General features: G+C 39.0%; 1 protein-coding gene across 1 annotated transcript in view; it reads right to left on the bottom strand.

The window, feature by feature from the left end:
• fras1 (Fraser extracellular matrix complex subunit 1) overlaps window positions 1-25,828 on the bottom strand; it is a 164,421-nt gene that overhangs the window by 65,994 nt on the left and 72,599 nt on the right. Inside the window, exons 14-24 of the mRNA XM_088417752.1 lie at window positions 19,603-19,746; window positions 15,888-16,028; window positions 15,355-15,495; window positions 13,380-13,550; window positions 5,620-5,760; window positions 3,711-3,857; window positions 2,615-2,776; window positions 2,289-2,435; window positions 1,401-1,547; window positions 1,069-1,209; window positions 35-175 (exon numbers count right to left, since the gene is read on the bottom strand). Coding sequence (XP_088273878.1) covers window positions 35-175; window positions 1,069-1,209; window positions 1,401-1,547; window positions 2,289-2,435; window positions 2,615-2,776; window positions 3,711-3,857; window positions 5,620-5,760; window positions 13,380-13,550; window positions 15,355-15,495; window positions 15,888-16,028; window positions 19,603-19,746 — 1,623 coding nt within the window. The remainder of the gene's footprint in view (window positions 1-34; window positions 176-1,068; window positions 1,210-1,400; window positions 1,548-2,288; window positions 2,436-2,614; window positions 2,777-3,710; window positions 3,858-5,619; window positions 5,761-13,379; window positions 13,551-15,354; window positions 15,496-15,887; window positions 16,029-19,602; window positions 19,747-25,828) is intronic.

Raw genomic sequence — 25,828 nt, 5'->3', positions numbered from 1 at the left:
GTCAGGTCCGCAACTTGAGCAGGAAAAGTCTTACGTTGGCAGGTGTGCGAGTCGGCATCCAGGAAGTAGTTTCGGCCGCACCGGAGCACGCATTGACCACGCAGCGTGGCGTGAGGCGGTTGGCATCGCAAACATTGCCCGGGACCGATGCATTCCACGCAGGCGTCGTCGCAACCTGTAAACGGGAAGTGGCATTTGATTGCGGGAAGAACAACGATGCAATGAAGGAACAATCAGCAAAAAATGGTCAAATTTGACACCCATAATTCCACCCACAATAAATAGAAAAAAAAAGTTCTTTTTTTTTCCATTTTAGACTAACCTATAACCTGTTTAAACGCTGTAAAAAGTTAAAACAAAAACAGTTGTTTAAAGTTGATTTCTATTGCTTTTTTTTCTTTTGTTAATATTGAAAAGGATACAGTTTTAGAAATACTTCCACAGTTTTATAGATATTTTCTTTACAGTGGGGTGCGGAGTGGGGGGGTCTTTGCAAAATGTAATTGAGAAGCAAAAAAGCAAAACTAATAAAAAATAAATATAAACCTCCGTAAGAGTTTTGTTGGTGATTGACGTTCCCTTTGTTTTTGACCTTCTTTGCAGTCTAAAATTTGGAAATTAGACATAAACATCCACCCATTCATTTTCTAGTTGCTAATCCTAACTAGGGTCACTGGCTTGCTGGTGCCTATCCCAGTTGAATTCAGCCTTAGGCTGGGGACACCCTGAGCTGGTTGTCAGCCAATTGCAGGGCACACAGAGACAAACAACCTTTCACACACCTAATCACACCTAAGGGCAATTTAGTGTGTCCAATACACCTGCCATGCATATTTTTGGCGCGTGGGAGAAAGCCGGAGTGCGGGGAGAACAAGCAAACTCCACACAGGAAGGCGAGCTGGAATTGAACTCGTGTCTCTCAAGTGAGAAATTCAACTTGATTTCAAATGAAAAACAACCGCAATCACGCTTCAACTTGAGTTTAGCTTTGTTATTATTTTGGCTTCCTCCACGCAGCAAGCGGAGCACGGATGATGATGGATGCGGTTCGTGCACTTGCAAACTGACCGAGGCATCTGTCTCCATCCCGGTAGAATCCCGGCGGGCAACCGTGGGCGCAGACGCCGTCCCGCAGCACGTAGCCATCCATGCACTGCAGGCAGTCGCCGCGCAGGGGTCCTCGGCAAGCGTTGCAACTCCAGTCGCACTCTGCACAATCGAGTTTGCTTCGGGTTAGGGTCGAATGGCGAAAAACTCCACGCGTTTGTGACCAATCTTAGGAATTTTTTACTTTTGAAATGTTGTATTAAATAAAGAAAAAATGAAATGATTTGATGTGGAAAGTGTCGTATTTTTGGTGAATTTTGATGATTGTTCTTTGAGGTTTGTTTCATCATTACCGGTGCAGGTGCGAGTGGTGGTGTTGAGGTAGTACTGCTGGGCGCAGCTTTCGTACTGGCACTCGCCAAACAGAAGCACCTTGGCCGGGTCGCGACAGGAAGTGCAGGTGTCTGCACCTTCGCATGTCAGGCACTGCTGCTTGCACGCTGCCAGCAATGACAACAACACAAACAAAAATGAGAAGGGATGAACTTGCAAGATCATAATAAAGGTAAAATCTATACCTGTGTGTGTGTTTTTTTTTTGGATAAAGGTTTGTTTAAAAAAAAAGGAAATATTTGTATTTTTCTCCAAATAAATCCCTTGAGAAGTCAATTGTAACATTTGTAAAATTAAGTAATGCTACAAAAACACATGTCTTCAGAGAATTTTTTTTCAATAAAATGCGTCGTATTCCTGTCTGAATAAAACTGAGAAAAAAAAAATCAAAAATGTGTAATGTTACAAGAACAAAAATGTTTTCCTCTGAGAATTAATATAAAATAAAGCATTTATCTTATAACAAAAAATGTATATTTAAAAAAAAATTCAAGGAAAAAAAGTCATGTATTTCACAGAAAAGGCAGCTAGGTTGCAAGTTAGTTGGCTTTTTTTCTGATGAGATCTTTATATTTACGAGACAAAAAGTCAGAAATAAAAAATGAAGCATTTATCTTAGAACAAGACTATTTTAGAAAAAAACATTCTAGGAAAAAAGGTATGTATTTGTTTTTTCTGTATTTTTCATGTATTTGTTAGTTTTTTTCTGAGATGAGATTTTTTTTACTATGCAATACAAAAGTCTGAAAAGTCAGAAAAAAGACTAACCCAAGGCTATGCTAACGGTCTGATGGTTGAAATTTCAAAGACAAATTGTTGTTTGGTTTGGTTTGGTTGTTTTGACCGACCTTCGCAGACCCTGCGGCCGTTGTCGTAGTAACCCAGCGGGCACTGGGGTGCACACTCCCCAGAGGGCAGCAGGACGCTGGGGGCGTGACAAGAAGTACAAGCAAGAGGCCCCGCCCCATTGCACGCCTCACACGACAGGTGACATCCTAAAGAGAAAAAATGGATTTGGAAACCAGGAAACACTTCCTAATTGTACAATTTTCTTTCCTTTCAAAATAAAAGCCATTCAATTTTAGCAGCATATTATCTGAGAAAAGCAGAATTCTTTTGAGGAAGAGGAAATCCTATTTTAGTTAACAATGTGTCATTTGCCAGCAGTTCTTACGCATGCAGGCTCCATGCCAGCTGTAGTGGTCCTTTGGACAGCGGGGGACACAGTGGTCGCCTAGCAACAAGGCGCTCGCGCCGGGTCCTTTGCACCACAGGCAAATGCTGCCAACGCCTGTCTGGAGGTCGGCCGTGCAGCGCTGGCAATCAGGGCTGCAATCTGACAAACAAATCGCATCAGTCAAGCTGAACTGATTAGCAGTAAAATGAAGAATCGTTACAAAGGATCAGAACGTCAAACCTAACTAACCTGAGCTTCAAAGCAAAATTTGAAACACTAACCTGAGCTTGACACCCTTAATTTTTTGAACGATCCCAAGTTTAAAATCCCAACATCGATTTTGCTAGTTAGCAAGTTATCCAGCTAGCGATTTAGCGATAGGTGGATTTATCCAGCTAGCTATCTAGCTAGTGATTTAGCTAGATGGATAGATGGGAAGCTTGCTAGTTAGCTAGATGGACGGACAAAAACCTAAACTGAAAGTACGAAAAAAACAAATGTGATTAATTAACAGCCCAAAATTGCTGCGTTTAAAACAAATAACAAGTAGTCAATGTGACCAGAGGATAATGGAGTATGTGCGCATGTGCCACTGAAGTGTGAAGGTGGAGGCGGTGGTGAAATAATGACTGCTGTACTTTTATGACCCCACAAGGCATCTTTTATTAACTAACGCTTTGGCTGGACTTGACCCTGGGCCCCATCTCCCGACGCGCTAACGCAAGCGAGCGTGCCTCCGTAAATCTGCGCAGACACATCGCTTAACCGAGCGAGAACAGCGCGTGTCATCAGAAAGTGTAATTAAAAGTTGCCGCACACCCTCAGCCCCCCCCCTCCCCTCCGTTGATTCTCCTCGGATTGTTTTCCATCTTTGGCAAGTGGTCGTGACAGTTAAAAAGTCATTTCTTTGCTCAGCAAGGATGTAAACAACAGCAGCAGGGAGGAGCGCTAACATGACATTTTGATTTAACGCATGATTGTTTTTCGGAGGTGGTAAAAGGAGCTTCACAAACATCCTCGATTGCTTCAAAAGCATTAGCACTAAATAAATAAATTGCAGACTTAGCGCTAAACACGAAGACAACGAGCTAACCGAGGCATTGAGCCGTGGAGGCGTGGAGGAAGCGGCTCTCCTGGCAGCCGGTCCGGCAGTGGCCAGCTTGGAGGTCGGCCAGCCGCGGGCAGGAAGTGCAGTCGGCCTGGGAGGCGCCCGAGCACGTCTGGCAGGATGGGTGGCAAGCTGATGGAGTTACAAATGATCAACTTATCAAAACGATCCATAAATCATCAAAATACTGCATGAGGGTTCAAACCCAAAACTTAGGAACCACTGAAACTCTAACCAAGGCTTGAGATCATACTTTGAACCTTTGATGCATACTGTAAACCCCTGAGATCTAAGTTGAAAAAAATAGTAGAAAGAAAACCGTCTTGAGGCAAACATTCAAGAAGTTTATCAAGGATTTAAACCCCATTTGAAACCCGAACCACTGCTCCAAACTGTTCTTGTTTTGGAAGAAAGATTTCAAACCTCTAACCCGAAACCCAGATTTAAAATTTAAATGGTAACCCAATCTTTAAACCTTAATTAGGATCTGTGACAGATTAGAAACTCTTGAGTAAAAACCATAACTCTGGCTTGAAATGTGAAATGAAAATGCAAACCTTTGTTTGACATCACAAACTGGCTTTAAAACACCAATTTGGTATGCTCATCCTGGTTTCAAATTCTAATCTGAAACCCTGACTGGGCTTGAAACTGTAATTCCAAACATATAATTTGAAATCCAAACCCTGTCTCAAAAACCCAATTCAAAACTGTACCTAAGGCTTCAAATGATCATTTTCAAACCGTAGCCTTTTTTGAAAGCCTTATTTGAAAGCCTAAAATAAGTTTCAAACACCTACATAAAATGTCAACCATATGTAACCTAAACACAGCTTTGAAACCAAAACGTAAAACTTCATCTTGAAACACTACTTTTGTATGATAGAACAAACTTGACTTCAAACTTTAAATAGAAGGCCAAGTCGTCTTCAAAGCCCACATTTAAACCCTGAAACTGATATGAAATTCGGATTTGAAACCCTCAACCATAAATTTGAAACAAGCACTAACAAAACGCTGGTTTTGTTAATGACCCTGCCGGATAAAAAGAAGTGTGCTGGATCCGGGGCTTTTTCCATTGCGCGCTAGTGCTCTGGAATCCTGACCAAAAAACACATTTCTACACTCAAACTTTTAGTTAATGGGTCTGTCCGAGTGCAGTTTCCTTCTCCTTCCCGCCCCTTCTCCTGGATTGGAGAGGGAGTTAGATGGTGAGAGACGAATTGAATAACGTCATGGGGACCTGCGCCGATCGACCGATGCGGGTTTTATTAAGATGGACCCAATGGGACAGACCGTGAGGAGGATTTTACCAGATCGCCTGCCGTCAAGGCCTCTTTGCAGTGGACACTTACTGCTTAATATGGCACAATGTGTTATTTTTAGAACTCAGCATCTAGTGCAGGCTGTTGAGACTGTATGGGGGCTCCTCCCACTTGTGGTTCCTTCTGAAGTTTTCTCATTTTCCCCAGATGGGTTTTTTGAGCTTTTCCTTCCTCTTCCGGGCGCTTTGTTCGGGGGATGCCGTCGTGTGTTTGTGATGTTCTGTATGATTTCTTTTTCTCCTGTGAAGCCCTTTGAGACTGTGGTGATTCCGGGCTATACAAATAAACTTGACTTGACCAAGAGGTTAAAGCTACACAGCGAAGAAAAGCTGATTTACTTTGCTGTCCCAATAAACTATCGGATTCTATTTGGTCTTTGGCCAAAGTCCGTTTGGTTTGGCTGGCAGTGTCAGGCTAACGTTTCTTTTACAAGCAACTACAACAACTTTATCTTGTTTTCCTACGGATAGACAATTAACCCTAATGGACCCCTATTGTCGTCTTACAAAATGTAAATGAAATCACACAGCCTAACCGGACTTGAAAGCGTCATTGGGAAGTCTAATGACCTTGGCACTGGCCATCCTGTACGAAGAATCCTTGCGGGCACGAGTGCACACATTGTCCCTCGAATAGGCTGGACAGCGAAGGACAGGACGTGCAGTTGTCCGCAGATGGTCCTGTGCAGTGCCAGCAGGAGGCGTGACATTCTAGGATAGGAAAAAAAAAAAAAACTCTTTAGTCATTTTTGTGTAAACGTCACAATTTAATTGACAGCGATGCCATCTTCCATTTTGTCAAAGACAATTTAGAGATGCCACCCATGCCAATGCATTCACACTCCTCGATTGTGACGCAAATTTAGTCCTCTGAAAAATTTGTAAACAAATATATTTTGGTCTTCGATTAACCTAAGGTACTACATTTTTGCAAACATGAAAGCCAGAAAGAAAGTCTTATCGAATATATTCTAACACACAATTTAATGAAAGACATTGAATCAAACATTCTTTTTTTATGAGCAGTGAAAAAAATTGAAGGCGCTTCAGTGAACCTAATATTTGTGATGTGTTTTCACAAATTCCCAAATAATGGCTTATATTAGGTAAGCATTAGTCAAGGGTGTCAGCTCCTCTCCATAAAAAAACGTATTGATCAGAATTTTATCATTTATTATTGTCATTACAATTTCAAAAGAGGAGAATTCTCGTCCATGGCACTGAATGAGTTGAGTGTTCAGATGTTTGGATCCGGGGATTGAAACATTTTTACAAAATGCACTGGGTATTAATAACCCAGCATTGGCAAGGTCCGTTCGAAAGAAAGCTTACTGAAATTGGACCCAAATGATTTTTCTTGGATTTCTGTATTAAAGGGAACATTTCCAGATTTCAAGTACAGGCGTTTGATTCCTCAGTGCACTATCATCTCCCAGCAAAGTGCGATGCATAAAGTTGGAGTGCGTATTGATTAATATGAGCATCCCCTGGCTTGACGCGGTACATTATCAAGCTCAGCCTCTTGCACAGAATCAGCTTCATTACTCACTTTTCTGCTGATTTGGGACAAATTTTGCCAGTCGATGAGGCTGATTTTGCAGCAACGATCGCAATGATGCATTGAGTTCAGTATCAAGGCGGGCGGCCCTGATTTATACTTCTAATGCCAGAGTCGGGAAGAGATCAAATGCTTACGCGGTTACACGCGCACACACGCCCACGCAAGCAGCGTTCTCGGAAACATCAAAGACAAGTAAGTCTTCAAAAAAAAAAGTACTGGTTTTTTAAACCTTTTGAAACGATTTAGTCTTCGGTGAACCTAATGAACTGTGCAAATTGTACACGTAAAATAAATTAGTCTTCAATTAGATCACTGTTTTTGTAAATATGGGACAACATAGTCTTCCGGTAAACCAAAGATAAGATCATCAATCAACAAAACCGAACATAAACCTTCAAAATGATTTGGTCTACCGAGATACAGATGTGTCTGGTAAACGCTATAATTTAGATTGAACCCGTGACACGTTTGTTAAGATCAAAGGGATGTTCCTCACTGAAAAAAATGTTTGAAATGTAAAAGTTCAGGACAAATTTGAATCTTCGTGAAACGAACATCCTTGTTTTCAGAAGGGAGAAAGACAAATATCATCAAAGACAAGTTAGCTCTCGCTTAAATTTTGTGAGCAGCCTTCAAACGTCTTCCTAGAAACAATCCTTAAAGAACTATGCTTTTTCTGTGAACATCAAAGACAATTTGGACTTCAATAAACCGAAACTTTGGACGGTATGGAATTCAGTAAAACTTAACATTTTGTAAATGTCATAGCCACTTGCGTCTTAAACAAACGGACATTTTTGTCTTCAGCGCACCCAAGCCAGTTATTTTTAAACATCAGAGAAAAGCTTCGGCAAAACTAAAAAGGCACATTTTATAAATAAAAACCATTTGTATTCTTTTGCGAACCTATTGTACATTTTGTAAAGATCAAAGACAGTTTAGATGATCAAGCGCTGCGGGCGGTGGTGTGTGCTAGCGATAATTAAGATGTGGCTTTTTCTGTCTCCGACAGGAGTGGAGTGGGACTTGCAGCCTGGAATTTCTGCTTAATGTTACCGTACATCTGCGTGTGTGTGTGTGTGTGTGTAGGAGTGTGTGTGCGTGCATGCGTGTGTAGTAGTGTATATGTTGAAGTCTGACAGTCTAGTTTTGATTGTTCAAGCGCCATCTCTGAACATAGCTTCGGGCAGTGCAGCAGGAGAACACACACACACAGCACACATAGTAAGACAGACAACCCTACAAGTCAAACAAAATTACGGTGGTACTTTTACTTTAACTTTGACGAAATTATTTTTTTTCGGAAGTCGTTTCATAAAATGAATTTTTTTTGTAAGTCGAGCCTCTTTTTACATGTAAATAGCCTATTCCGTTCCATGCCCAAAATAATACAGTACTCCTAAATCCTTCCAATGAGTAATATTAATAAATTATAAAAATGCATCAAACCCAGGAAGAAACACATATTTCAATTATACTGGTACACAATAATGATGAAATTCAAGTACATTAAAAAATAATATTTTTCATCAAATGTAAATATGTACAGTCGGCCCCCGGCTTACGAACACCCTGATTTACGAACAATTCGCTTTACGAGCGTGGATCACGGAGATTTTTGTCCCCCACTTACGAACAACCTTTCGCCTTACGAGCAATCGACATGCCAGCCATTGAGTATATATAAATGTTCTCGCTTAATTGCGTCAACAAATTCAGCAGTTGCGTCACTAAAATCATCAGTAGATACTTGTGGCAGCAATGTGAACGCTATTGCTCTTACAACGTCACACTGACTGTCTCACTCACGGTGTCTAAATATATTACCATTTAAGTGTAGTGTTTGTACAGCTAAAGGGAAAAACAGCTGACATGAAATTAAATGTGCCGATTGCAGGACAAAAAATTGTCATTGGTTTAAATGTGTGGTTTTTTTTAAATTAATTGTCAATACATTCCAACCGTTTAAAAAAAAGTGCGAATAATTATCAGTCAGTCACGGAGATGCGAATATGCTATTGGTCGATTAAGGTCACCCGGTCTCACTCACGGAGATGCTATTGGCCGGCGCCACACGTCAATCACAGAAATGCCGATATGCTATTGGCCGAACGCCTTTATCTAGCTTGATGGCACAGGATGGAAGGAAGTAGAGAAAATGAGTGAAAAACGGGATGTTGTGAAGACTTTGCAAACTTTATCTGTTAGACATAGCTTCTAAAATTACTAGCAGCGGTAAAGGAAGAAATAAGAGGATGATGTTTTAGTATCTCCGTGATTTGCACCCTGACTGAAAGAGTTACTGTAACACTGTAAGACCAATAGCATATCTGCGTCGCCGTGTTGACTTTAAGCGTTAGTCTCTGCCCCCCTCTGCTTACACCCAGCTCAAGTCTCGTCGTTCCAAAGGTAAAAGTCATTTTTCCATTGTATTTGTTATTTAACGCAAGAGTACAGTAGATTATGTCACTCAATTTTAATATATGTATGCAGTGTGATGTTTTTACCTAAGACTTCTGTGCGCGTTGCACGCATTCACGAATTAACATGGGTTTGGATTGCCCGCTATACGAGCAATTCGAGATACGAGCGTAGCCGCTGAAGGGATTAAGTTCGTAACCCGGGGGCCCACTGTATTTAAATACATATTTACTTTCAACCCCTCGAAATGTTCAGTGGCATCTATACATATGATTTTTTTTGGGGGGGGGTGTCTATTCCCCCTTTATCTACAAAATATTGCAAAAATGTGATAAGAGCAAAGGTAACTACGCTGTATACTTGTATAGTATATTTCTTATGTCATAATTAGACTATGATGACCTTTGAAGACTTTTACATAATGGGAGTCCAGGCTAAGCCAATCATTGAAATATTTGATTGGCTAGTTCCACTCGGTGGTTTTGGGGGGGGTCAACACCAAATTTCTATTGTGCCCCGTTTGCGAGTTACCATTGAAAGGATGAATGCAAAAATCAGGATAAATGCTTGATAAGACATTAGGTATTCAATATTTCCAAAATTGACGCTATTTCCAATTTTAAATGACAATAAATGAGATCGACATGGGCTAAATTTGACACCGATAGGGTGTACCTCTCAACCTCTCATTTACAAGCATTTCAAAGGGACGGCAGCGTGGCATATTGAAAGTCGACATCTTTTGACAATCTATGCAATATTTTAGCATCCTTAGTGGTTTTTTATATGCTTTTTCTTTGATATAACACATCAAAGACATCAGAAAGCCCGAGTTACGTCAAAATTTTCCCCAGGGGGTTAGGTTTAGTTTGCGGTCTCGCAAAGTGCTTCCTGTGCGACTAGTCATCCTTCTTGCTACAACACTAATGTCAGATGCTGACGTCTATTGCAACAGCCTAAAGTGGTATGATGTACTTATGTTTTTCAGTGAATATGTACAATGTGAATTTTATATGTTTGTTAGTTCTAAGGTGTGAACTGTTGGTGGAAAGTGTGGATAAAGTGTGCAAAGATGAAAAACACTGTAAACATTGGTGCAAAGGACGAGTGTCTCTTTTGTGGACAAATCGGGATATTAATAAATTGTAAAAATGCATCAAAAACTGTAACCAACAGACATCATGGGTTTTGATGACCTTGTTTGAGCGAAAGCAGATCTCTCATTATTATGCACCAAAAAATTTCCCATTTCATATCCAGATGTTTGTTTTGCAACTAGAGACAATATTTGGTTCAAGAATTGAATTTTTTTGTAACCAGTTTTCTGCAAACCAAGAAAACAATATTGATATTTGTTAATATTAGTGTACATGCAAGCAAATGTGTAGGTGAGGTTGTCATTTGGGGAGGTTGGCCTTCCATGACCACACGTCTTTCACAAATAATAATGACAACAACAATTCAATTTGAGGTCACACTGGCACCACATTTGTCCCACGAGATGAATGAAACCCAACAAAGCCAAAAGCTACCCATCGATTTGCGATCAGTCCCGCGGCGCAATGGCCCTGTTCGCAGCCACAAAGAAAGCCGCAACAAAGAAACCACACACACACACACACACACACACACCACACTTTTGTTCATTCCTGGGGAATACACACAAATTATAATACACACTATGCAACAAGTTTAGAAGAAAAGTAAGGGCCTTTGTTGAAGATTTTCACATAAAGCAGAAAAACACATATTTATGGTTTTAGACATCCGGGCACACCATTTGTGGATTACTGTATTCAATATTAATTCTTGAGCCAATCCCAGTCAATACTTCCTTTTTTTAATATGTTTATGGGGTTTAATTCATTAGATTTTATTATGTATTCATAATAGCTGGTAATTATACACAGATTTCTGCTATTCGGCTCGGTCCTTAACCCTCCGCTGTACATTAAAGATAATTAAGCCAACTAGCCCAATGTGCCATTTTGAAGATATCAACAATAATTTAGGCATAGTCTACACGTATCCGGGGTTCTTGCAAACGAGTGGCAAATGCCTCCGGTTTGCATTATCAGCTATATGCGCCTTGGGTTTCTTGGAGATTAAAAGCGTAGGTCTCAAAATCTCGGAGACTTGCCAAATGTGGATCCGTTTGCGTATAGCAATTATAAATTTCTGTTTTGCATCATCACTCTATTCTATTTCTCCCCCAAAACAGCAACGCTGGTGACATTAAGAGACAAAGGTTCTTTCTTGTATGGACATAATTTGGTGACACTCTTGCAGCTTGTAAAATGAACAAAACTGTACTGTGCCGATCCATGTAGCAGCAATTTTTTTCAGTAAACAAAGGCATGTGGATGTAATTGTTTTAAAAATGAAGGGGGGAGACTATGTGAGTTTAAACAGCCCTGGTTATGTGAAGACGAGACCTTAGGGTCCTCTCCAAAACTAACGCGCATGTTTTGTTTTTGTAAACACCAAAAGTCTCGTTAATCTTCAGTCAACCTGACATTTTTTCTTTTTTATGAAAATAATAACGGTTAGGCGTTAACGGGCGGCAACACAAGCTTCAAGGTTTCACAGCATGGCGCATTCGCATCCTGATGCTAAATGAAGCTTTTAGCAGCTTAAATGGCGCTGCTGCCAAATGCAGCCCGAGGCTATACAAGACTCCTGTAGCATAACGAGCACGGATGCAAAATGTCAGCTAACGGTGGGGAAAAAGCTGCAAGGCGGCTCAAGTAATTGATGTGATTCTTGTAAACAGCAAAAGTGATGAGCCTGTTAGCTCGTCACAACCTGCCACTTGCTGCATTGAAATGTATCTCCAAACCTGATGAAAAAATGGCTAACAAAAACAACATATTTGAATGATCAATGTAATGCTTCCTTTCATCAAGCCAAATTGTCAAATATCATTTTGAGATCGCAAATTGCATGTGTTTTGGTGAAAAACAACAAAAAAAATATTTAGCCTTTGGCAATCTAACATATGTTTTGAAAATATCAAAACTTCCATGTTTGTTATACTTCATGGACAATTTACTTATGTTTTGTAATGAGTCAAGTGTTTAACAGACATAACTTAACATAACCCATTTTACAGAATTACAGAATTATTTTAGAATTAGGTTTTTAAACGAACATCTGTTGATGGGGGTTGTGAACGGTCAAAGTTAACATCAAAGACAGTATAGTTTACATATCATGAACCTCAAAGGTAATTTAGAATATTTAATAATAAAGACAATTTTCAATGAACCTAACATACACCTTTGCGCACATGAACATCCATTCAAAATAAATCTAGAAATAAATCTACGTATTATCATGTCAAGGTCATTTTAAAACCAATCTTTTCAACCAATCTGCACTTGTAACCATCAAAGACGATTTATTTATTTTTTAATGAATATCAAAGACATATTTTAGTCTTTGTTATTCATAAATATAAATATAAATTTGAGTTTGACAAACTCTGAATAGGAAATAGTAATAGTATCAAAGGGAATTTAGTTTGTAAATATGACATAAGCGTTTGCAGACAAAACTATTTTAGTCTTTAGTGACCAACATTCGAATTTGGATAAACAAACAAAAAAAAAATTGAGCCTTTGATAGACCCCGCATATCTATTTTTGTCAACATCAAAGGCAAAAATATTGGATTTAAAAGGTTACAAAGTTGTCCTCCAAGACCGCCATTGATTTTGGCCTTCCTCTGGGCTTAGACAAACATCAATGAGTCAAAGAGGGCATTAAAAAAAAACAACAACAACAAGAAAAAAGAGAAAAACACAGACTGCCAAAAAGTGTTCTGCTGAATGTAGGATGACCTTCAAAGGCAGAGACATTTGCCAAAAAGTGTGCTGCTGAACGCTGGATGACCCTTGAAGACCAAGACAGCTGCTAAGTGGATAAAATTTCACACCGTCACTTAGTGGACCAACAAAACGCATCACTCGACCGACTTTTTTCCCCTCTTTGTTGTCGTCCTGCTTAATGTATCGGAAAAAAAGGCTGCCGGTAAGGACAAATGTGTGTGTGTGTGTGTGTGTGTGATGTGCACGAAAACTACCTTTAAAATGAGCCCATTACAAACAACAATTTCCCACTGACAAACAGCCCCATTTTCAAACAAAAACGGTGACACCACTCGGTGTAAGGGAGGAATCAAAATGTCGGCCTTATTATGAGCAAAAAAGGTGTTGGCATATTGCATGGTACGTGTCAACATTGCATAATTTTCACCACAAAAACGATGGAATATGCCCCTTACTTATCAACTAACGGACGAATGAGGTCTGACTTTTAGACCGACAAATCGTGTGTTTGAACGTTACCTGTGCAAGTCCGCTGGTGGTCCGCGCAGGTGTTGGAGGGACAAGCCGTTGTACAGATCCCACGAGGTGGTTGGTCACGTGACTGTGGGGCGAGTACCTCATCGGCTTTGAGGCAGCGCAGGCAGTCCGATGCCAGAGGGCCCACGCACCGCCGGCATGACGGGTGACAGTCTGGAGTGGACGCACGCAAATTCACAAATTGTGGCATATACCGTATTTTCCGCACTATAAGGCGCACCCCCATTTAATGACACATTTTCAAACTTTTTTCCATATATAAGGCGCACCACATTATAAGGCGCAACAGTAGAAGCAGTCAAACTTTATGAGTAGATTACAAACCAGCTTTCTGACAACTGCAGTCACTCCCAAAATGAATAAACAACTGCCTTATGTTTTATTTTATGAATATTTCCGTGACAATTTATCTTTTAACAGCAAGGTATAACATAGAGTGCAACATTAATGTCAGGGAACCTTTCCTCCAGTGCAATTGCAATATAGTAATACTCAAAGTAATAATAATAACTCAAATAATAATGCTAAACTCTCAATAGCATAATATCTCAATGTCAATATGAAAAACCATGTTCAACTGTGAACACACAAAAAAAACAGGTAACATTTACTTTATCAATTCATCCCCCATCTACGAGTCCCTATCTCAATACTGATCCATATATAAGGCGCACCGGATAATAAGGCGCGCCATCATCTTTTAAAAAAAAAAATTAAGGCTCTTAGGTGTGCCTTATAGTGTGGAAAATACAGTATATATATATATATATATATATATATATATATATATATATATATATATATATATATATATATATATATATATATATATATATATATATATGTTGGAGATATTAGTTATGAGTTATGTAAAGCAACCTATAAAAACTTCCTTAAGGTTTCAACTTTCATTTACCAGCAGCCAAAAGGTTCAAATTGTAATCAAAGTGTATGAAAATAAGAAATTAGTAGATGATGCACGTCCTTTAATCATGTACTCTAAAAATGTATCGTAATAATAAAATGTAACGTAAGGTGATGTCATTTTTTGATCCCTTCTCAAAGCCGTCACTCAACCGATAGTTGATGCATTGTGACGAATCAATCTGGGACAAACAAGATCCCACTTTGATGCTTTTTTATTTGGGGTGAAATATAAAATGAGGTATGAGAAGAAGATTAAACTTGATGTTGAAAAGATGACCAAGACTTTTATTGCAAAGCCAGTCTCTCGTTTCATTATTGCAAGCAATATGGAGAGACTTGAAAGTCTTGCAATACTTTTGTGTTATTATTATACAGAGAAACAAGTTCAAAACAAAATGGTATTGAACCATCAAAATTTGATTTACTTCATGTGGCCGAATGCATTTGGGATATAAGATCAATAATAAAACTTTTTTTTTTTTTTTTTTCCACAGCGAAGCCACACCAAACGGCCAATTATGTTTTAACTGATACAAAAATCTGAAATTTCCCATTGCGGTGATTTGACATTCAAAACCACACACATCTAGCAACATTAAAACAAGCAAACCTTGGCAGATGATGCCTCAGGGATTCATTGTAAGCTTAATGCAAACGTTTTGAGGTTGAGGCCAAAGAACCATTTTTGCTCCGTTTTATCCGTCTCAGATGACATCCTTAGCTACTATTGGAATTAACTCTCCAGTGGCCATTTAACGCTTGCTGAAAGTTTTTGGCTCAATATCTTTTTCCTGAGGTACTGTTTGCTATGGACATTTGAAAGACGAATGTGCCAAAACTTTACATGGCTTTTTCTCAAAACTTCCTGTAACTCCGTTCATCTTCGAGCTACCACCGTGTGTTATATCTCAAGTGAAAGAATATTGTGCGGTGAATTAGAATAAATCAATATCTCGATTTTTACTTCTGGAAACATAAGCCCGCTTTTGTGAAAATGCATCACGTATATAAATAATGTGTACGTGCTTACTGTGACAAGAGTTGGCGTGAGGGTACAGGCCCTCGCCACACGCCTCCACACACTGCCCCTGGTGAAGAAAGAGGTCCTGCGCACACGACGTGCACTGAGACGGCGACGGACCCCAGCATGATGTACACGAGCTGTGGCAGCCTGGAGGGACACCAGTAATATTATGAACAAAAAAAGTCATGGGTAAGAGTCAGGAAATGTGATTGGTGCACTGCCGCTCCAGAAACAAATACAACACAAATATACATACAATACAAATACTTAACCTTATGCTAATGAACGTAACGTAATAAGAGTTTTGCAAACTCATTTGAAACTGTTTTTCAACGTCTAAAATTCTCCTCATATTTTTTCAGAGGCTGTTATTAAACAAAATAAAGCACCATTTAGCTTCTATCATTTCTAGACGCTATGCTAGGCTATGATAGCCATGAACAAAATGGTCAGCTTTGTCGTGCTTTCACGGCTTTATTTGGATAAAAGCAAAGGCGTCGCTAGCGTCCTAATACTTTTGTCTCGGCGTCGGACATTACCTCTGCACCTGCTGCCGGGATCGCTGTAGTGTTGAGCGGGGCACGCCGACACGCATATCCCACCATGCAACGCGTCTCCGGGCGGACAGGTGATGCAGTCGGGCTTGTCGGTGAAGCAGGAGGCGCAGGACGGGTGGCAGGCTGACAAAGTCATCAAAGACATCAAAGACGCGCGTTGAATGCAAAGACTATCGGAAGGCAGCAGTTTCAGTGGAGCGATGGCTCATTTTCGCTGAAGGTAATTGGAATAACTGCTAGGTAGGCCTAAGTTAGGAATGCGAGTCATTAGTCTGCGTGTGGACCTTTCCCATCCTTCTCAATTTCAAACTTCGATTTCGCAAGCTAGACGGCAACTTGAAAACGGAAGCCGTTAAATCAAGCACAGGGTTATTTGGGCTAATTGGAAACTTTCAGATCAAAACATCTGTGTTTGTTTGTTCACTCCTACCCCCTGAATATATTCAGGATGGTAGGTAGGCTAGATCATCATTACTGATTAAAATTAGCAGCTAGCTACTGCATTCAAAAACTGATCCACTGTGGTCACGTGTCCCAAACTGTATTTTCCATATCTTAAAAGTCATTTTTAGCATGGAGCAAAAGGTGAGAAAATAAAAGGGGATTTGAAGTTTTAATAGGAGCTGAGAGTTGACGTGAATTGAGTCTCGGAGCCCCTGAGGAGGACAAGTCAAGAAGTCAAGAAGTCAGGAGTCCTCCGGCAGGCAGCGGCAGATTGTGACATTTTGCCGGCGACCACTCAAGTGACTGATAACGTTGACCTTTGGGACGGACGCAGGCGCACACACTCAAGCGTGTGTGTGAGACGCTCTGAATGCAAAGTGTCAGACTTCCTGACTTCTTTAACCAGCTGCTACATTGGAGTCACTGAAAGTTTGGAAAATTCAACAAACAACTTTTCAACATCCTACCTTGCTATATATTTTTGAACTGACTAAAAACATCTAACTCGTCCACTAAGTGACCTACTAAATAAGTGACTAATGGACAGTTTGATTGAAAGCTCACTGTATTAAATATTACCATATTTCAATAACTCATTAATTATCTAACCTCAAAAATAATTAACTGAATATGTTGGACAATCGTACTCAAACAGTGCCTAATCTTTCAACTGAACAATGACTGTAAATTACCAACTAAGTACCTGAAGTTTGAACCGACTCACTAATGAATAAGTGACAAAGCAACTTACCTGCTGAGTAACCTGACCTGCCAAATTACTGATTGACTAACTGAAAGTGACAAACTACCCAACTTTCCAAGTCACTAACTACCAACAGGTTTGAATTTCAATTCTCAGTGACTACCAACCTTATGAACTGACTGCAAAAGAATTGTAACCAACCAAAGACTGAAAAAGCACCCAAACCTTCATGTCACTACCTAATTTAAACATGACTCACTCACTCACTCACTCACTCACTCACTCACTCACTCACTCACTCACTCACTCACTCACTCACTCACTCACCAACCAACCAAATTTAATTCCAACTACCCTAACCCTAAACCCTAACCTAACCCTAAGCCCTAACCTAACCCTAACCCACCCTAACTCTAACCCTAACTAACGCCTGAATGATGATGAATGGATTGACTAACTAACTATTAAGCCAAACTTGCAAACTAAGCAACAAACGAACTTTTTGACAAATCCAATTTGCCAGTTGACTGCACTGACAACCTCAATTTACCAGCGCACTAACTGATGAACAAACTAGCTCGCTTACAAATGAATTAACTAACCACACATTCAACCGAAGAGCTTAAGTGCGATCCGAGCACAAGACACGGAAGACTTGTTAAAGCAGCATCTTCTAGCTCAGCCCCCAAGGGAAGCCTCCAAATCCTCCAAATAGAAAGCATCCATATTCATATTCACATTTGGCCTCCTCATTAGCGCCACAAAGATTTCCAGCTAATGGTTGTGTTTGCTTTTTACATGTTTGTTTTCAGCCTCTTTGAGGAGCGCATACGTCATCATTTCTTTCAGATTTTTGTGGCGCCGGCCCCATAGCGACATCATTCAATTTTTGCACCTCTAACGTTGAAACCTTAAAGATTTTTTTTTTTTGTATCGCTTGCAAAGGCTGGCTGCTTTTTGCCGAGCTGAGGTCCACTCAACATAACTTCACTACAAAGTGTATTTAAAATAAACACATTTATTGTTATACAGTTAAACGCAAAACTCGTGCCCGTACATATGGTATTTTTTGAGTAAGACTCTAAGAACTTTTACTCGATGTAAAGTGCAAATAAGTTGTAGCAATAGTTGTTTTATAACTTTTTTATTTTGCTTTAATTGCGGGACTTATACATACATATTTTATATGGCTTCATTTAGTTGTTTGTGATGCAATTTTCACAAAACCATACTTTTGTCACAGATATTGGTTTGAGTTATTGATGAAAATGCAAATTTTTAACGGATGTCCATTTTGGGATTTCTACAAAAACAACCTCCTTAAGGTCTCCACTTTCATTTCCAAGCAGCCAGATATTGTAATCAAAGTGCATAAAAATAAGTGATTAGTATAATAATAAATGTTATATGTATGTATACATATGTATACAAATGTAATAAAAAATGTTTATGTTAATAAATTGTTGTAACTGTTGTAAAGTGTTTGAGCTACCCTTATGTATTGTGTAATTTTAAAGAGAATTAACTGTTGAATTCTGAATTATTATGTCAAACTTCTCAATTTCAGAAACCTAAGCCTGCTTTTGAGAAAACGCATCACGTTTGTTTGTTTTTTTTTAATTTTACAGGTTATTACGTTTTACTGTTTGACTTAGTTTTTAAATATATTTTCAGAGTACTATATTAAAAAATGGTTTTTACTGTCAATTTTTGTGAGTGTTATATTTACGATTAAAAATATTGGAACCTTATTTGAAAACGATTCCTAAGATATGCACATTTCTTAACTTTCAGATTAGTACATTTTAATTTAGCATTTGATTCCATTTCTGTAGACCATTACATTGTTTACACGTCATTCATAAAACAATATACCAGTACAATTTATTACATGAAATTTAAAATGATCAATAAACAATATACTGGTGAGATTGCAATTAAGTGTAATTACAACTCAATATATGTATAATGTATTCTGTTGTAAATGTTGTATTTATAAGGTAATATGTTGTACATAAAAATGTAATTATGTAATAAATCATTGTGTGAGGTAATGTATTTTGTAAAGGCTGTTTTGAATAAAACACCATACTATTACTGTATTTTCCGCACTATAAGGCGCACCAGACTATAAGGCGCACCCTCAGTTAATGACATATTTTAAAACTTTTTCCATATATGTCGCACCATCAGCTTTTTAAAAAAAAATAATGCGTTTATGTGCGCCTTATAGTGCGGAAAATACGGTACATGATATTAAAAGTTATCAATAAATAACAATTGAGTTTTGATGTTTTGGTTCATACTTTTGAGTGAGGTTGAGATGATTTTTTATGATATATTTCAATATATATCTCCAATGAATTCACGAATGAGTAGCGGGTAGGGCAGGTAGGAAACAAGCGGTAATGTCATGCAGAATCCTACTCGGTACACTCTACTTCCTGGTAGATCACATCATAGCGTAATGTTCCTGTCAAGAACTTCTAATAAGCGCTTGTCAGCTTCCATTAACAGGAAGTGAGAGACAAGGACGTGAGCGACGCTTACCGTGACAGACGCCGTCTTGACTGTAAAAAGCGTGGCCGCAGTCTGGAACACACTCGCCGTCTTTGAGCAAAGTGGCCGGGTCGGAACACGACGAGCACTCCTTGGGGCTCGCACCGACGCACTCGGCGCACGAGTCGGAACAACCTGGCGGGAAAACACAATGACTTTGACACAGTATTTGACACGCCTTCAATATGACGGCTTCAGTTGCGAGAAGAGATATGATTATGACATGCAAGCAAAAGAAAACGTGATCATTAGAAGTGTTGGTTTGATTTCATGTGTCCTCGTGATGCTCTTTTTTCAATGGTGTCTTCTCATGCTGTTTTTCTCATCCTTGAGATGGGTCTCTTCTGATGACTGTTGTCTCTGCGATGCTATTTTCTCTACTTGTGGTGCACTTTTCTCGCGATCCCGTCTTCTAATTATGCTATATTCTCATAGCAATGTCATTTCATAATTTACCTCTCTCGTAATGATGTTTTCTCATGTTTTTTTCCTCGTATTGACATCTTTTATTCACTTTTATCATAATGATTCGAACTTGTGATGCTCTATGTTCTCAATCCTACCTTCTCACTACGGTATTTTCTCAGAATCCCGATATCTCATGATTTATTATTTTCAGAATTTTGTCTTCTCATGCTATTTTCTCATTAACACACTTTCCCATTATTTCCCTATTTCCCAAACATTTGATATTCTTTTCTCATTAACGTCTTTGTTTTTTAATCAATCTTGCCTTTCAAGATGTGCTCATTTCATAATCATGTCTTTCTTGACAATATTTTTCTCATCATAATGCCAACTTCGCCATCTATTTTCTCAGTCCTACCTTCTCATGATACTGTTTTCTCAGGATCCCGATACAGTATCTCATGATTTATTAGGTTCGGAATTCTCTTCTCGTTATTTTCTCATACACCTATTTTCTCAGATCCCGATAGCTCATGATTTATTAGGTTTGGAATTGTCTTCTCATTATTTTCTCATACACCTATTTTCTCATTATTCCCCTTTTTCTCAAATATGTCCATTTATGTCAACTTGTGAGCCTCTTTCCTCAATCCTTCTCACAATACTACTTTCTCAGAATCCCGATTTCCCATGACTTATTATCCCGATTTCCCATGATATATTCTTTTCAGAATTATGTCTTCTCATGCTATTTTCTAAACAATTTTTCCATTATTCACTTTTTCCAAAAATCAATTTTTGATCTACTTTTCTCATGCTCATGTCTTTGTTTTTTAATCACTCTCGCCTTTCAAGATGTACTCATTTCATTATCATGTCTTTTCTTGACACTATGTTGCTCATAACCATGTCTTTTGATGGTATTTATGTTGTGCACTTATTCACATGTTTTTGTTTTATTCTGACGCTATAATGATATTCCTGTGATGTTCTCGTTTCTTATCTCATGCAATTTTTCATCATGACATTGTTTTGTCATGCTTCTCTCACGTTATGGTGTCTTCACCTCACGATTTTGTCACAATGCTATACTGACATTCGTTTCATCATGTTGTCTTCTCATGTCGCAATCAATTTTACCTATCAAAACACAAAATTCAGCAGGCAAGTCTATCATGAGGATAAACCGAAAAATCTCATGACCTACAATTAAAGAGGAAGTCAGTCACTTTGGTTTGGCGCTGCCATTTTGGCCTTGTCCTAAGGTTCGTAATTTGACAAAGTCTTACTAGGAATTAAAATGAGACCAAAGTCGTCGCGGGTATTCCAAACAGACAGACGGCACCAAATTGTGAAACCTTTTTTGCCTACGCAAAGCACAGTGTCAAAACGTATTGAGCGTATGAAAACCGAGAACAAGGGCCTGTGAGCTTTAATATAAAATTACAATGTATTATTTATGACTGTGTGCGTACACACTCGCCGTCCGACGTCGGTCGTGGCCCATAAGGGGGATTACGCGTCCTTTACCTTGCCCCTTTGCAGAGAAAGCAATTTATTTTCCTTTGCAGCTGGAATCCAAAATGTTATCAGCATTTGTAATCTGAGTAGGCCAAAAGCCCCCCCACCAAATTATCCGGTATGAGGCGAGGACACAGGATTAGACTCCCCCCCTCCCACTCCCACCACCACGACTACAACTATCCACCAAAGCTCAGTCTCTCATAATAAGATCAGAGCTTGGCCTATTAAAGCGAACGCAGACAAAGCCGCTTTGTAAAGAGGATCAGAATCAAACCACAATAATATTAATAACCAGCTTTTTTTCCCCGCGCATATTGCTGATTTCCAATATTGGAACTTAAAACAACATGCTTTTTCATGCACTTTTTTAGGGTTTGCTCTCACAAAAGGACACGAGTGTAATGGTAATGATCGAGGAGGATACGGTACTGACTAGGGACTGACTAGACTAAAGGTAAAATTTTATACAAGTCGTATGTATAACCAAGCCAGTGGTTCTGCAGGCCATGGTGCGCAGCAGAAAAAAAAGGCAGAGGTTTTAATTATGCATTTTGAACATTACCACTACATTTGAAAAAGAAAGAAAAAAGGGTAATGAGAAATTTTACACACACACACACACACACTTATATATATTTTAGTATTATAGATAATACATGTCAGTAACTCAAATATTGATGAGGTTACAGCAGTGCAAACACTTAAATGTGGTGCAAGATTTGCAGCTCCTGTCCTCAGCTAGCAGGCAAAACCAGTGTGTTTGATACAGGGTTAAGTTTTTTCACTCATCCTTTATTTGACAAGTATGAAAAGTCTTCATGAATGTAGCGCAACTTACGGCTAACAAACAAAATAATACGCAATAATAGCTAACCGGCCTCTTGCTAGGAACAACGCAAGCTCTATTTAATAGTTTTCTCCTCACCTTTTATAAAGCATGTGCGTCTCATGTCTTCCTATTCTGAGGATATTTGTTTGTTTACTGAAGCAGCTCGGGCTGGCTGTCATTCTGATGAAGGAGATCGTTTTCGTCGTTATGCTTTACAGTTGACGGAGAATTTACCTCTGACTACCTTGGACCAAATAAACTGGGTCCTGAACGAATGTTATGAAACTTTTCGAGGACGCAGGCTGGCTGTGTGCACACAGACGCTGCTAATGTGGGAGCAACCTGAGAAGACGTTGAAGAAGACTGTTTTCATTGAAAAAAAACCACATATGTACCAAATACTATATCCTTGTACTCATGTGAGTAATCCACCAAAAAATATGTTCACCCCTTCACATATATACATATATATGTATAACATGCATAAAACATTTTTGAATAAAAAAAAAAATGTTCATAGAAAAGCTCTACTTTTATGTACCACAAGAACTTACTATAAAAGTTAGCGTTTGAAAACCCCCTTATTTACAAGTGTAAGATGCTGCATGTCGAACTATCTGAACTCTTTGTGAATATGATAAACTGCACAAATGATTGTATCTGCAAGTACCGTATTTTCCGCACTATAAGGCGCACCGGATTATAAGGTGCACCCTCAATTAATGACATATGTTAAAACTTTTTTAATCACAATATAGTAATACGTGGATAACAATAATAACTCAAGTAATAACTCTAAACTCACAATAGCATAATAACTCAATGTCAATGTCAAGATAACCAACCTTGTTCAACTGTAAAGGTTACTTTATCAGTTCATTCCCCATCTACAAATCCCAATCTCAATATCGATCCATATATAAGGCGCACCTGATTATAAGGCGCACCATCAGCTTTTTTAAAAAAATAAGGCTTTAAGTGCGCCTTATAGTGCGGAAAATACGGTAGTTATTTCAATGATTCTGTATTAGAATGTCAATTTTCCGCCAACACTCAGTCAAGGTATGTCAATACAGCGGGTTTACGGTTTGACTTGTGATGACACAAATTCTGTCTTTACGATATCATTTCAAAGGGAAAGCAAATTTACAAGTAACAAAAAGCTGTTTTTTTATCTTGTTTGTAGAATCAAATGAAGCCCTCTAGTGACTTATCAACTGTCACCATCAGAAATAGCAAAGAAGTTGCTACAGTGCCGCTCTCATTTTATGAAATCTCCACATAAAAGTCAAAACATTCAAATCATCGCTTCGCCAAAACAAATATATCAAAGAGGTTCTTCCTTTGGAGGGAACGGCAGCCGAGGTTTTATGTGCTACTTTTGCGTCGTCTCTGGGAGTTGCACTCGCAGGTTTGCAAGTCCGCATGTGCTTTACACATTGACTTTTAAATGGATGTCATCTCCAGTTTGCTTCCTTTTTCACCAACGATTGCTACATGTGTTATCGCCAGGATAATTGTATCCCTCACCTCTGTAATCGTCTACAGTTGGTTAGTCATGTCAGGGGGCGAGGCGAAAAGAAATCCGCGGAGACATTGAACCGCCACGCTCCATTCACACGCAATGAGGAAAACTAATGATTTGCAATTTCATCTTTTCCACTATCCTATCACACGAGGTTAAAATTGTGTAGCGATACGACACACTCTCGAGGAGAACATTGTCTTTGAAGGACCACTGGAAGGAGTCGAAATGACCCTCTAAGGGCAGTTTTGAACTTAAATGGCAAATGCGCTGTGTCGTTACAGACATGCTTTCTTGATTAACAGGCTTCGAGGGGAGGACTTTTCAAGAACTTGATATTATCCCTGGAAATAGCTAAAAAGGCTTTAAAAGGTTTCAGACTTCCTGTTTCTTTTCTGTCATGGCTTCTTAATTTGTTATTCTATTCGGGGTAGACATGTGTAATAAATTTCAGGTTGTTGAGTAAAACTAGCTTTCATGTCCGAATTTTACAATGCATACCCCAAAATGGCCTCTCCAAACCAAAATGGCAGACTTCCTATTCTGTTCACAATATGACTTGGTGAGACTTTTTGTGAGTCTTGCTATGATAGATATGCCTGCCAAATTTTATGTTACTGTATTGTTTATTTTTTTTACTCTGGAGATTGTATGCAGTATTTCTGTTTCCGGCTCCAAACTGCTGTTGCCGGGTAAACCCCAGGCAAAATGACACCCATTTTATGTGCTGCTGGTCTACCTTGGAAGAAGAGAGACATGAATGAAGCACTTGCCCCAAAGAACAAAAGCGTCTCCAAGGCGACGCCTCCTCAGTGTCATCAACATGCCAACATTGTTTACATGCAGCGGCAGTAAAGTGTGAGCCAGAGACACAACCACACCATGGGGGGTCTTCTATATGAGATTTTTTTTTCCTGGGTGGTCCCGCTCTTCCGCCAAGAAGAACAACAACCTGCTTCCCAAACGTGTCCTCTCACACAGTCACACACGCACGACAAGACATGACAAGCTCATAAAACTCTGAAATTGAAAAAATGCTACATCAAACCTCTATGAAAATGAAAGAGTCTGCATTAAAGCGCTCAAAACTTGAAAGTTTACATGGAGGCTCAAGCTGAAAGTAACCTAGCAGAAATTGAAACAGTCCACATCAAAGTATCCCTAAACTGAAAGACTCCATATTTAAGCTCTTCCAAACCTGAAACAGTTCAAATTAAAGGCCACAAAGGTGTGGGAAAGCTCACAAATATTGAAACTACGTTGATGCCACTCCATTGAGCTTAAAAACAGACTTTGGTGATGCAGAATCAAAATTCACTCCAACTGCAAAACAATCATCATTAAAGCTGAAAAGCTAAAACAGTTTGCATTAAAGCTCAGTGAAATGGAAGGTGTCTGCATAGATTTCTGAGAACAAATTCACGACAAGATTAACCAAAACTGAACCAATTATAATTACAACTAACTGAAATGGGAGTATACATAAAAAAAAAAAAAATCTGAGAAACATTTTAGAAATCTAAGATAAATTAGAAATAGTTCACCGTAAAGTTCGCCAAAGTTGAAATAGTCCAAAATAAAGTTCAACACCTAAAGTCAAATCAGTAAGCATTAAAGCTTCCTGAAATAGGAGCACTCTGAAAATGAAGGAAACCTCAAACAAGTTAATGGGTATTAAAACAATGTGCATCAAAACTGGAAAGGGTCTATCTGCATGAAAGTTCAACTCGAGTTAAAGCTTTTAAACTTTGAGGCTCACTAAAATCGAGTCAGTATGAGATGGAAGGCTTACTAAAATATCAAGCTGACTGTCATTGAAATGTTGTTCACATTAATGTTCACAAAGGCGAGTGAAACTAAACAAGTCTGTATTGACGTCCACCAACCGCAAGAGTGAATCGAAGCTCATTGAAATTGAGAGAGACTGCATG

This window comes from Hippichthys cyanospilos, chromosome 1 (genome assembly GCF_059441005.1).
Source record: "Hippichthys cyanospilos isolate Australia breed blue-spotted pipefish chromosome 1, RoL_Hcya_1.0, whole genome shotgun sequence".
Lineage (NCBI taxonomy): Eukaryota > Metazoa > Chordata > Actinopteri > Syngnathiformes > Syngnathidae > Hippichthys > Hippichthys cyanospilos.
Note: the sequence above shows the minus strand (reverse complement) of the source record. Positions and strands in the feature narration are given on the sequence as shown.